This window comes from Mastigoproctus giganteus, chromosome 5 (assembly GCF_048544385.1).
Source record: "Mastigoproctus giganteus isolate SK-2022 chromosome 5, ASM4854438v1, whole genome shotgun sequence".
NCBI classification, from domain to species: domain Eukaryota; kingdom Metazoa; phylum Arthropoda; class Arachnida; order Uropygi; family Thelyphonidae; genus Mastigoproctus; species Mastigoproctus giganteus.
Window position 1 is genome coordinate 229,722,440 of NC_143579.1, and position 14,949 is coordinate 229,737,388.

The 14,949-nt window shown below is 37.4% G+C and overlaps 1 protein-coding gene across 1 annotated transcript in view; it reads left to right on the forward strand.

The window, feature by feature from the left end:
- The window catches only part of LOC150086241 (endoplasmic reticulum metallopeptidase 1-like), a 99,775-nt gene that overhangs the window by 1,586 nt on the left and 83,240 nt on the right, over positions 1-14,949 (forward strand). The window contains exon 2 of the mRNA XM_090374837.1: positions 9,289-9,416. Within this exon, the coding sequence (XP_090230963.1) occupies positions 9,289-9,416 (128 nt within the window). The remainder of the gene's footprint in view (positions 1-9,288; positions 9,417-14,949) is intronic.

A 14,949-nucleotide genomic window follows, 5' to 3' on the forward strand; every position in this document is an offset into this window, starting at 1 on the left:
CAAAGAGCGACTAACTCTGCCATGTTGCGAAAAAGACCCATAAAAATTCCTCCCACGAGCGACAGAATTTGAACTCAAGTCTTTTCTACCCAGTGTGAGGACGGCAATGCTACCAACTGTGCTACCTATAAGGGCCATTCATTATTTATTCGCACAGTGTATTCAAGCACAGTTCCACCCTTTTCATAAACAACTGTTGGTCTAAGAAGCACACTGCTTATGTAAGCATCTGTTGGTTGTTGTTGTAGTTGGGTTCTAGGTACATCAGCAACTTATACTATATTGCATTGCACATATTACCTCAAAATTGCTTGTGTTCTGTGATTAATTTTCCTGTTTGCTGGACAAAAAGACCAAGTTTCTGGATGAAGACACTATGCTACCCTTGCCTAAAACTGACATTTTTGTCATTTTAGGAAAGGGTAGCATAGTGTCTTCACCTCAACCACATTGTGAAAAAGGTCCATAAAAGTTCTTTACATCATTGACAGGGTATGAACTCTGGTCTTTTCCACCTGGTGTGGGGAGGACAGTGATGATAATATCAACTGTGCTATCTGCAAGGGCAAGTAGACAGTACCACAAATTATGTAAGTGAAAGTATACAGAATGAGAGAGAACTGGACAGCTAATGAATGACCTTCAACCACTTGTAGTATTTCTCTCTTCTATAATTTGCAAGTAAAGTCTGCCTGAGGTGGTGTTAATAACTTTTATTAATCACATTGGCAAAAATTTTAAGCTCTTAATTTGCAAGTAGAAAATACCAATTATAATTTTTAAAAATTTTAAAATAATGGAAATTCCAAGTATGAGATTAATTGTATTTTTATCTTTGTCAACTGTGAAGACAGAGATGAGATAAGTTTTCTCATTTTCAAAAAGAGTATTTAGGTTACTTAGTCCTTTTAAAACCAACTAAGGGATATTATTCAAGATTTAGAATTAAATGGATGTTAGACAAACCTTAGTGTACTTAGTGGCAGAGGGGAAAAAAAAATATATCACGGGATGCAGTCTAACGATAAATACAAATATTTTACTTTCTCTCACATGGCAAATCTGCTATTTATGTCATATTGTGCCATTTTCTAGTTTAGTGGACAAAGAGATGTCTTGCCTTCAAACTTCATTTAAATTTGTGATTCTAACTTATGTGCTTAATTTATTTTATCTTATGAACTGTTATTTTAACTCATTTACTTATTTTTAATTTATTTTTACTTAATTTTGTATACTTGTTTTAATTAACATTTAGTTGGTTGTGTCAAGTAATTTTATTATTGATGATATGATCCCAATACACAAGCCCATTTTTCAAGAAAGGAGTTGTTATTTTTTGCATCTTGGCAGAAATTTCAAACTTTTAGTTATGGTACTACACGTGCATGATAGTTTGTGTAGTGCCATGGTTACAACTAATGTGATCATCGAATTAATGCTGGTTAATTATATAAATGTTAAAAATGTTAAAGAAGTTCTCATGTTGTCCTATCACAATGTAAATATGAGATCACACCGTGGTAGCATGGTATGTGATGTTTAAAGAGTTTCTCACTCTATGTGAAGTGCTTGTATATGGCAGGCTGCAGTAAGTTGGTATAGTGATTCCAAAATACATTTTATTGCGAGTATAATGCAAATGGTACTTTTTTTTTTTTTTTTAATTATTTCAAAAGTTTAGTGACTACATATATACAAGTATAGTAACATCTCATTATTTCTATTTAGATATTCTAATTTTTTTATGAAATTTTTTCCTTTCAATATAATTTATTTTTTTGAAGTATAAGCTGAGATAACAGTTATTTAAAAGATTTATAAGGGGATCAATATCTTAAAATAATTAAGATGAAGAGAATGGCAAATCCCCTGAGGGACGAAACAAAAAAAAATGGCTAGTCAGTGAATGAATTCAGTGTTAATTATAGCATCAAAGTCACGCAGGTAACAATTATTATTATTATTATTATTATTATTATTATTATTATTAGCTGCATTGCCCAGAGAGAGAGAGAGAGATGATACCCATCTCACGACCCACCCTGAGTTTGCCAAGCCCATACTCACCACATGTGAGCCCCTGGGGTAAAATGCCAGACATAAAAATTAGAAATTTCATTAGAGCTATATCAGTTACTCTTTTTTAGCATTAGTGGAGGCATATGATACAGGAAAGCAAGCTTATACAGCATCAGCCAAAAAAAAACCCATTTCACCCATCCATTCGCTCCAAAAGTTTGTCCACTTCTTCCTTCAGTTTATTTAAGCTACCAACTTCCACAATGACAGATGGAGGTTTGTTCTGTCAATCGACCATGGTCATGTGGGAATGTAGATGCAAAATACTCATTTAGTTTGGCAGCTATCTGAGAATGATCATCTACAATCAAACCATTGATTAGAAATGGACTAATCTGATTCATCTACTTCCTTTTATAGTTTATATAAGTAAAGAAATCTTTGCTGTGCTGTTTTTCTTTGCATCCTTTGCCAAAGATTTCTCATAATCTGCCTTTGCTTGCCTAACCTCCTTTGTGACTTGATTACAGACTAGCTTTTATCTACCATAGGCTTCTGTGTCGCCTGAAAATTTATATGTATTGCATGCATTTTTCTTATGCGCCACGAGTCTCATTAGTTCATCTGACATCATTTGGGCCTAAACCTAGAACAGTATTTCTTAGTTGGAACAAAATGCTTAGTAGCTTCCAAGGTTATTTTCTTGAATGCTTCCTATTTAGAATTTGTTGTTGGTAAGATCATCAGTTGGTCCCACTGTATAGATCCCACTGTATTGTACTCATCAGAGTCATTAGGCCTATAACAAACTCCTTCCCTCATTTTTGCTTTCCCAGTGCTTTCACCAAACTGATTCAACATTGCCCTGTCCATCTATGTCAACTGGATGAACTTCCTTAGATTTTGTGTGTTTCTTAACTAACAGCATAATCCCTCCTCCCTTCCTTTCCTGTCTATCCTTTCTATACATATTGTACTCCCCTTGCAACGGGCAAAAGGGTTATAGGGCAAAGAGTATCCATAGGGAGAGACTATGGGAAATAATGAAGAATTTGGGACTCTCTCTTCCCACCCACACAAAAAACAACTCAAAATAAAATTTCTGTTTATAATCCAGGAATGTTACATAAGGTCAGAGGAATTTTCAAGACAGAAATATATAAGCAAAAAGTATAGTAAAAAAATGTTTCTCATACAATGGGTTTGCATACTAATTTTTAATATTGCATAGTAATAATGGGAAAAAACCCCATTATTACTGTGCAATATTAAACATTAGTATGCAAATCTATGAGAGACCTTTTTTTTTTTTTATTACACACTGTGGTGCAGTCAGTAATTCAGTTTCAACTTTTATTTGAAACTAACATATAACAAAATGGGGTGCATGTTAATTTACATTTACATACATACTAATTTTTTCAATTATTACTGTGCACTATTAAAATTAGTATGCTAATCCATCCTATGAGAGACATTTTTTATACTTTTGCTTATATATTTCTATCTTTAAAATTCCTCTGACCTTATGTAATGTATGGTAGAATGCAATCCGATGTTAATATGATCATTACACATCAACACATTCCTTTAAGTAATTCCATAACTTAAAGTTACAGAAATTCAGCTTAAGAAAATGAGGTAGTCAAGAATTGTTTCAGTATTGCTACAGTACACAGTTATACTAGGCAAGGGACTATTCCTGCATTTTGCATAGATGTCTTTTGGTTTGTGTTCTGTAATTATGAGAGTTCACACATCATTTTGGTTGAAATATGCTTCTGATCATTCATCACCGATCTCAGAACATTCTCTAAATTGCAATACAGAAATGATTTCTGTTGAAAGCATCTTTTGATTTTGATGAATTTAGTATTAGTAGTGGTAAATGATGCAAGTCAGCAAAGTTATACATCATCAGCAAAAAAAAAAAAAACAGCTACACATATCACCTGTCCATCCCCTCTAATAATTTGCATAGTCCTTCCTTAAATTTATTCAAACTATTCACTTCTACAACACCAGATGGAAGTATGATCCAGCAATCAGTTACTCTCTGGCTCAAACCAAATTTTCCCACATTTATCATGCAACCATCCTTTTTTTATTTAAATTTGCCTTTATGTGGGTCACCTTAAAAAAGAGTAAGGATGTAATATAATTTGGAAATGATACTAAGGCCTCCGTAGCCGAGTGGGCAGGAGCGGGAGTGCAGTAGCACCTGCTCTTTGAGTAGACCGGGGTTCAAGCCCCTGACTGCTGAATACGGTCGATCTGCCAACCCGCACTGGACCAGCGTGGCAGATTATGGTCCATTTCCCTCAACATGAATTGTTGAGGAGGCTTCCATCCTGCAGTGGGTTGATAATGGCTGCACTTTACTTTTTACTTTTACTACATGGTGATTATCCATGGTTCATTACAAAAATTAATCCAAAGAGTAAAAATGCCATCAGCATTTAGTTTACTCAATTTTAAAGCCTTAAATACTTCAATCAGGGCTCCTCACAGGTGTTCTCCATGACAGTATCTCTCTTGGGCTGTAGTTAGCCAATCACAGGTAGAGGGAGTAGGATTTTTTTGGTGAGTTATTCCATGTTTTTGAGCCCACATAGCATGCAAGTTGGCTGTGAATACACACTTATGCAGATGCATACACATGGAGCAATGTGGTCTAAATTGCTGATGTGCTTTAAAGTACTATTACAAACATATGAAACTAGATACCTCGTGGGTATCTAGTTTCATATGTTTCAATTTATGGGCTGAAGGTTTCTTGAAAAGAGTACCCTTTTTTGCTCCTGACTAATCTTATTGCTCCTCTCCGCACCCATACAACAGATCTGCATCCATTATTGAGGGTGGCTTTCAGGCCTATATGCAGTACTCAAAATGTGGCCTAACCATTTGCCTTATACAATAGGAACAGGAATACAACAGGTATTTTATCAGCAGGGACAAGGAAATATTTTATTTTTAACATATCATTCTGATTCATTTCACCTGATGCCTGTGATAAACCAGAATGGCATTCTGGTTTACCAGATGATAACTAACCATTTAAGAGGAAGGAGCTGCAATAGCCTATTCTTTGACCTTCTTTAGCTTCTTTTGTTTAGGTTGACAGATATTTGTATAGAGGTAAGCAATATCTCTTATTAGATTTGAAAGGGAAGCAAAGTCTTTTGACAGATTAGAAATAAATATCTTAAATTACTTAGCATTAGCATTAGTAGAGGCATATGATGCAAGAAAGCAAGCTTATTCAGCATCAGCCAAAAAAAACCAAAAAAACACACCACTCCTATTTCACCCCTCCATTCGTTCGAAATACCTGTCCAGTTGAGCCTTAAATTTGTTTAGGCTATCAACTTCAACAACAAGTGACGGAAGTCGGTTCCACCAACCAACCACCCGCTGGCCAAAGGCAAATTTCCGCACATCTATCCGACATCCGTCCTTCCTCAATTTGAATTTATGCCCTCTGAGGTGATTATTTTGAGCAAGATGAAAAATCCCATTGGCATTGAGCATGCTCAAACCATTCAAAGCCTTATACACCTCTATCAGATCACCTCGCCGGTGCCTAGTCTCCAGATGCTGTAATTTGCAAAACTTAAGCCTTTCTTCATAAGAGCACCCCTTTGTTCCATTCACTAATCTTGTTGCCCTTCTCTGTACCCGTTCCAGCAGCTCTACATCCTTCTTGAAATGAGGCCTCCAGACCTGTATACAGTACTCAAGATGTGGCCTAACCATTGCCTTATACAAGGGAATAATTACCTCCTTATCCCTGCTAGAAAAATTCCTGTATATCATTGACAAGACACCATGAGCTACTCTTGCAGCTCATCTGCACTGCTCAGAGAACTTCATATCTGCCTACACAGTTACCCCCAGGTCCTTTTCATTCTCCACCACTGTCAGTGTAGTACCACAGAGTTAATACGTTGCTCCAGGGTTGCTGTTTCCCATATGTAGTGCTTTACATTTGTCAATGTTAAACTTCATTTGCCACCTCTCAGCCCATCTGTTCAACCTTTCCAGATCCTGTTGCAGCAGCATAGCGTCAGTAGTGTCCTTAACAACCCTGCCAACCTTTGTATCGTCTGCAAACTTGGACATTAAGCTTGATATACCATCATCAATATCATTCATAAACACCGAAAACAACAACGGACCCAACACTGAACCCTGAGGAACTCCACTTTAGTCAACATTAGTCCACGTTGAGCAGTGTCCATTGATTACCACTCTCTGTCTTCTGCCACTCAACCATCCCCTTATCCATAGCAGCAATTTGCCTCCAAGGCCCACTGCTCCAATTTGTGCAGCAGTCTTCCATGTGCAACAGTATCAAAAGCCTTTCTAAGATCCAAATATATAATATCAAAGTTATTCCCTGCATCTAGTTCTTTTGTGACTACATCATAGTATCCAATCAAATTGGTCAGGCAAGACCTGCCCTTAACAAAACCATGCTGTGTCTGAGCTATAACTGAATTCTTGTTTAGATGATCCTGCAGTGCTTCTTTAACCAGTGCCTCCATTAATTTACCTGGAACAGAAGTTAAACTAACAGGTCTATAATTACTTGTGTCAGCCTTTGATCCTCCTTTGTGAATTGGGGTCACATTTGCACATCTCCAGTCTATGGGTACCTCCCCTGAGTCCAAAGAAGCTCTCATAATTATGGCTAGGGGTTTGCTTACCTCCTTTGCTGCCTCCTTTAATATAACTGGATAGATCCCATCCACCCCAGGTGCCTTTTTTATGTTTATCCTCAACAATCTCTCCTCCACTTTCCTCTCAGTTATTACAAAATCATCCAGCTCACTGCCAATGTTTACCTATATCATTCTCCTTCCTGAATAACTCCTCATTCATGAATGTAGATGCAAAATACTCGTTTAGATTGTTAGCCACCTGAGCAGGATCCTCAACTGTTGAACCATCAATATCCAGTGGACCAATCTGATTCATCCCTTTCCTTCTTGAGTTTAAATAGGTAAAGAACTCTTTTCTGTTTTTCTTTGAATCTTTTGCCAAGGATTTTTCGTAGTCTGCCTTTGCCTGCCTAATCTCCTTTGTGACTTGGTTACAGACCAACTTATATCTATCATAGGCTTCCATGTCACCGATTAATTTGTATGTATCCCATGTATTTTTCTTCTCTGCCACATGTGTCATTAGTTCATCTGACAACCATTTAGGCCTAAACCTTGAACAATATTTCTTTGTTGGTATGTAAAGCCTGGTAGCCTCCAAGATTAGTTCCTTGAATGCTTCCCATTTTGAGTTTGCTGTTGGTAACATCATCAGTTGGTCCCACTGTATAGAATTTAAATACTGTCTCAGACCATCATAGTCGCCTTTACGAAAACAAAAACCCTTCCCTTTACCTCTGATGGTAGTTACCTCCTTGAGTAAATCCCATTTCAACACACTGTGATCACTGCCACCTAGTGGTTCATTTATCTGCAGATTCTTAATGCATGAAGAATCACTACTGATAATCAGATCAAGAGTATTGCTCCCTCTTGTTGCCTCACGAACATGCTGATGTAGAAAACAATCATCCAATAAATCCACAAAAGCCTTGCTAGTGTGCGAGTGACCAATCCACAAATTCCAGTCAATATCTGGGAAATTAAAATCCCCCATTATAAGACTCTCTGATTTACTGGCCCACTCTATTTCCCTGTACAATATCTTATTATACTCATCAGAGTCATTAGGCCTATAGCACACTCCTACTCTCAATTTTGATTTCCCTATGCTTATGTCACACCAAACTGACTCTACACTGCCCTGTCCATCGATGTCGACTGGCTTCACTTCCTTGGACTTTGTGTTTCTTAACTAATAGCATAACCCCTCCTCCCCTCCTGTCCTGTCTATCCTTTCTATACACATTGTATTCCCCAAATTCCAGTTCCGCATTCCTTATATCTGTGTGACACCACGTCTCTGATATCCCAACAATATCTGCCTTTGATATTTTGAGCAATACCTCAAATTCATCAAATTTATTTACCAAACTCCTAGCATTGGTGTACAAGCAGGTATACATGCACCTGTTTCTATTCTTAGCTACCCTAACACAACCCATGTGTTTACTTGTACCGCAATGACTCCCAGCAGTCTCTGAAATATCATGCATCTTGTTTTTCAGGCTTCTGCTCATTTCAATAGAAGCAGTGCAAGAATCACTTCCACCTCTGCCAGTGGCTACTGTTAATCTATTAGTCCTTGTATCCCCCCAACTAGCAGTTTTCTGACCCACCTAACACTGCCTCTACAGCATCAGCAAAAATTCTTGCACCCTTTCTATTTAAGTGTATCCCATCCCTGTAGAAGCAATCTCTCCTGTTAACAAGTACAGTCCAGGCTGAAAAAAATTCTACCCCTTGAGCCTTGCACAATCCCTCCAGGGCCGAATTGATTGACAAGGCTCTCATCATATACTCCCTCCTATCGTGTCTGGGCAGAATTGCAGACACTTTCAAATTCAACCCTAATTCACGACTTTTTTTCAACAGTGACCTGTACTTGCTAAGTAATTCCGCTGGTCTCCTACTCTTAATATCATTAGTGCCAACGTGTACAACTATATCACCTTTTGTGCCCTTAAAAGATGATATCCGCTCTACAACGTCATCAACCTTTGCCCCTGGCAGACAAACCCTGGTCCTATTCCACCTATCCTTTTTACAAAGCATGTTCCCCATTTCCCTGACAATAGAGTCACCAACAACTACTAGTTCCTGTGGGACCAGCGCATTCTGCCTAGGGGGCTGCCTCTGTGTTGCCTGATGACCAAGTGCAAGCTCTTGCGTTGATGTGGGCAGCTGAGAGCTTGATGGGCCCCTCAATTTATTTCCTTCGAGAGCATCCACCCTGTCCTTCAAGCTCTCATAAAGGCCCATAACAACGCTGAGTTGTCGCCTGATTTCCTTGCACTCCTTACATCGTGCACACACAAAGACATCCCCCTTGGCAGTATCATGTCCCGTACCCGACTGCTCCGCAAACATCAAGCAAACAGTGCATTTTAAAAGACTGTGATTCAGAGTGCAACTGCCCCCCTCAGTTCTCCCCTGAACCACAGCACTCCCATTAGCTTGAGCCTTTTGCTTTGCTGCTCTGGTCTGAGTCATGATTCCCATTTATTGAATAAAATTTCAAAACAAAATTTACTTGTTTGTTACATTAAAAAAAAAACAAAAAAACACGGATAATGTAATTTGCTTTATATATGAATAGGGGCAAGTGATGATGCAGTGAACTGTGCTATCATGCTGGAAATTTTGATCTCTCTCACCCAACACAACAAACCACTGAAATATCCTGTTGTTTTCCTATTCAATGGAGCTGAAGAGAATATATTACAGGTAGGTTCATGAAACATATGTAGGTAATATCTTTTAGTATGTAGTAACCTCCCTGCTACAACTACATTCATATTCATGGCTGGAGCTAGCCAAAATTACCCTGTGCAAGATATTTCCTTTGGTACCAGTTCCAAAATGTATCCCTAAATGGTCTCTAACTGCTCATTGAAAGATAACAAACCAATGTCATAGTGCATTGGTTTGTTATCTTTTAGTTTGCCAGTCCTTAACTCCAGTTCTGCAGTATATATTCTTGAATTGTCAGGTGTATTTTGGAATTTCTGGTACACACATGTATGTATATGGAATCCTTAACAGAATCAACTAACTATTTTAATGAAAATTGTTGATGTGTTCTAATTGCAACCTACCCTTCTTCCCATGAAATTATGATTAAGAGAGTGGGAGTAATCTACACATCAGAGGATTGTGAAGAGTATGACAAGAGCTTTAACATGTAGATGGAATGGGCAAGCAAGTGTGAATGTTTTATTATGGGTGACTTCAATGTGCCCCTAATTGATTGGAATCAATTGTAGTGCAACTCACCATTGGGTACAGAATTTTTAAATAAACTGGATGATTATTATTTGTACTAGCATGTTGAAGAAAATACTAGGGTAAGAATATTCTAGACCTCATCATCACAAATTGCAGAGCTAAGTACAAGAACTATTGGCAGGTAGTGATCACACAATCATTAGTTGGAATATGAAGAAAGATGTTGCAGTAGTTAAAGGTAAAGGCACCAGTTTTAATTTTAGAAAAAGGGGACTGTGACAGTTTAAGGTGCAACTTGGCATCTGTTATATGAGCAGATTGCAGATGGAGGGAAAATACATTAATATTATGGAATACCTTGAAAGAAATTATCACAGAAGTCATGAATACATAATATACCATTAAGAAAATAGAGCATGAGGAGGATGCTGAGATGGATCAATCAGAGCTGGCTTGTCTAATAGAGCAGAAAAAGATAGTATGGGAAAGTTACAGAGCGATGAAAAGTACTGTAGCTTACATCTACAAGTTGATCTGTAACAGTACCACAGATAAGATTAGGGAGGCCAAGACTGAGTATGAGAAAGCACTGGCTAAGAGAGCAAAGAATGAGAACAAAGACTTTTTGATGTATGTGAATACAAAAAAGAAAATGAACCTTGGATAAACAAGCTGATATTGCTGATGAATTGAATAGGTACTTTGCATCAGTCTTTATTGATGAAAGACCCATCATGCTGAGAGGCTGTGCGAGTGAGTGAGAGACATATAACATTAATGGTTCTGAAATTTCAGATGTCTGTTAGAAAAATTTTTGAGCCTAAACGTAAACAAGGATCCTGCAGTTGGTGGCATATACCCAGTAATTTTGCAGGAGGCAGCCAGAGGGTTCGTTGAATCTTTGAGGTTAATTTTGTTATGAGGGCACTCGGGAGAGATTCCTTTGGATTCTAGAAGTGCCAACATATTGCTAGTACATAAAGGTGATTCTAAAAGTGAAGTTGGTAACTACAGACCAGTTAGCCTGACTTCGGTGGTAGGGAAAATCTTGTTGGCATTGATTAACAGTGCAATCCAGGGACATTTAGATACAATTGTCATTCAGAAGGACACACAAGATGGTTTTGTTAAGGGAAAATCATGTTTAACCAACCTGTTAGTTAGAACGTACTAACTTGTTAGTAAGCTATTTTTGACATAGTTATTCATGAGCTGGATGTAGGGAACAACTTCAACATAGTTTATTTAGATTTAAGCGAGGCATATGACTCTGTCCCTCATGAGAGGTTACTGTGTAAGCTGGAATATGTTGGGATTACTGCCAAAATTCCAAAATGGATTGCATGACTGCAAGATAGAAGGTAGAGGTTTGTGACTGATGGATATTCTTCAGATTGGTGTAACATCAAAAGTGATGTACCCCAAGAATTGGATCTCAGGCCACTGTTGTTTCTGATTTTCATAAATGACATTGATGAAGGGATAAAAGGCATGATGTAAAATTTGCAAACAGTGTAAAGAATCGGACAGTTGTTAACAGTCAGTGCCAACCAATGATCCTTCAGGATGACTTGAACAGCCTTCAAGAATAGTCAGAAAAGTGGTTGTTTTAATGCAAGAAAATTCAAGGTCTTACACTTGGGGAGTAGCACCCCAAAATAACTTATACATTGGTGGGGTTGAATTAGAAACACTAGAGGAATAAAGGGATCTGGGTGTTATGATGTGGACAGATATGTAGTTTTCTCAGCAGTGTAAACAGGCAGCCAGGAAAGCCAATGGTATCTTACTGACAAGTTATTGAACAATATTCCGTAGAGATAAGTAGGCCATAAACTTAGCGTATAAGGCAATTGTAGGATCACACTTGGAATACTGTGTCCAGGTATGGAGACCTCATCTGCAAAAAGACATTAAGCTTCTTGAAAGGGTCTGAAGATAGGCTACTCACTATGTGAGATCAGGAAAACGGCAACCATATGAGGGAAGATGTTGATTATGTGGGCTACAGAGCTTAGCAACCAAGCACCTTAGAGGGATCCTGATTGAAGTTTATAAACCTCTGAGAGGAGTTAGTAAAGTGAACGAAGACAATTTTCACTGTTATAAAGAATTCTAGAACTAGAGGCCACAGATTCAAATTACAGAGGAAGAGGTTTAGACTAGATTGTAGAAAGTTTTCTTTTAGCTAGTAAGTTGTTGATTACTGGAATAAGTTGCCTCTGCTGGTAGTTGAGCCTGACAGTTTTAAGAAATTCAAAGGGCAACTAGATAGTTACCTGCTTTTATTTCTTATTTCTTTTAAATCTTGCTGCCAGCTCTCCTTCCTTTCTTTCAACTGAACTGCAACATCATCCCAAGAGGCACCAGAATCAGAGAACTAGCAGTCAGACTCCTTTGGGCTGAGCAACTACTAAGAGTTCTTTTTTTCTTAGTGCACCATTGCCTAGACAATTATTGACTGGTATCCTCATGTCCTTATTTCAATATAATAATTTATATGGCATCTCACCTAACAAATTTGCATTTTGTAATTATTAACCAGATTCAATTTTAAGTTAACTATGAACAACTTAATTTACCAGTCTTAAAGCAAAATATGAAATGTAAATTATATTGAGCTGTCCCTGCTGCAATCATAATTTAAAAGAATAATTCACATAATCACAATGATTTATAATGTGTACACTATTGAGCTTTTAAGTTCATGTAAACATTTTCTATAAGGAATGTGTAATTTATTTTAATTTGTAGTAAATCCTCCTTAGCCAACCCAACCAGCTACAGTATAGCTTGTTTGCCACAGATGAAGGTCTTGAAGGATAGACCATAACATATGGTCAGTTATTCCCAAATTTATTTTTCAATATTTATAAATTATACCTTCTCTTTATTATTTTAGCATTATCATTCACTTTAGTAGAGGCATATGATGCAAGAAAGCAAAGAAAGCTTATATAACCAAAAAAAAAAAAAAAAAAATCCTTCTTATTTCACCTATCCATTAACTCCAAATATTTGTCTAGTTTTGCCTTGAATTTATTTAAGCTGTCAACTTCTACAACAACAGATGGAAGTTTGTTCCAGCAATCAACCACCTGCTGGCTAAAGGCAAATTTCCACACATCTGTTCTACAACTCTCTTTCCTCAATTCGAATTTATGTCCTCTCAGGTGACTAATCTGGGCAAGAAGAATCCCATCAGCATTGAGCTTGATCAAGCCATTCAAGGCCTTATACACCTCAATCAGATCACCTCACAGGTGCCTAGTCTCCAGACACTGCAATTTGCAGAACTTATCTTTCTTTGTAAGAGCAATCCTTTGGTCCTTTCACCAATCTTGTTGCCCTTCTCTGTACTTGTTGAAGCAGCTCTACATCCTTCCTAAACCGAGGCCTCCACACCTGTACAGTACTTATGGTGTAGCCTAACCATTGCCTTATACAGGGGAATAATCACCTTCTTATCCCTGCTATAAAAATTCCTGTATATCATTGACAAGACACTATGAGCTACTCTTCAAGACTGTATGCATTGCTCAGAAAACTTCATATCTGACTGCACAATTGTCCCCATACAGTTAATACTTTATTCTGGGGTTACTGCTACCCATATGCAGTACTTTGCATTTGTCAATGTTAAACTTCAGTTGCCATCCCTCAGCCCATCTGTTCAACTTTTCTAGATCCTGTTGCAGTAGTGTACTGTCATTAATATCATTAAAAACCTTGCCAACCTTCATATCGTCTGCAAACTTGGTCATTAAGCCTGATATACCTTCATCAATATCATTGATAAAAATTTTATCTAATTTTATTTTGTTATGTGGAACAATGTACATCTAACTTAATTTAACTTCCAACCTTACTTGGCATAAGCATATCAGAGATCAAGAAAGAAGCTTGGAACAGTTGAGTTAATCAGTGAACCATCTTTTGCTAATATACTCAATTTGTAAAGTAATTTACAAATTGGGTAAATTCTCTCTCTCTCTCTCTCTCTCTCTCTCACACACACACACACACACACACACACACACACACACACACACACACACACACACACACACAGATGTTTAGTTCTGCTTAAATCTCTTGCACACCTCTTTCACAGAAACAGATAATATGTTGAAGAGAGAAACAAGAGTAGCTCAGGAGTATAAAAGGTTTTTATTACCAAAAGAAAAAAAAAAAACTTTAGTTCTGTAAATTGCACCATCTAAAAACTAGGCACCTGTAAAGAGACCTGATTGAAGTATTTTAAGGTAGTGTATTGAATAAACTGAATGCTGATGGCATCCTTACTCTTTCTGGGGTGATACCCACACAAAGGGACATAAACGTAAATTTGAAAGACATTGTTTGCAGGATAGTTGTTCTAAAATTTGCTTTTAGCCAGAGTAATTGTCGGAACAAACTTTCATCTGATTGTGGAAGTGAGTAGTTTGAATAAATTTAGAGGATTAGATAGATTATTACTAGGCAATGCTTTTTTTGTGACAGTACACAACGGTACGGTGTACCGGCACCTTCATTAACAGTGATGTATGACATCTGGATGTAGTGCACTTTGAAATTTGTAATATTCCGTAAATTTTTTTTACATGTTTATCTACTATGCAAACTAAATTTACATTTTTCACTGTCTATTGTTAAGATATTTTCTATATAAAACTGTGTAACCATTTTCATAATTCTAAATTACTCAGTCGGACCTCTGTTTAATTATTTTGAATTCCCCTTGGAAGTTACATGTAAAATCTTTTGTTACATGTAGGATCATTTAGACAAGACTTCAGTTATAGCTCAGACACAGCATGGTTTTGTTAAGGGGAAATCTTGCCTGACCAACTTGATTGGATACTATGATGCAGTCACAAAAGAGCTGGATGCAGGGAATAACTTTGATATTATATACTTGGATCTTAGAAAGGCTTTTGATACTGTTGCACATGGAAGACTGCTACACAAATTGGAGCAGTGTGACATTGGAGGCAAATTGCTGCTATGGATAAAGGGGTGGTTGAGGGGG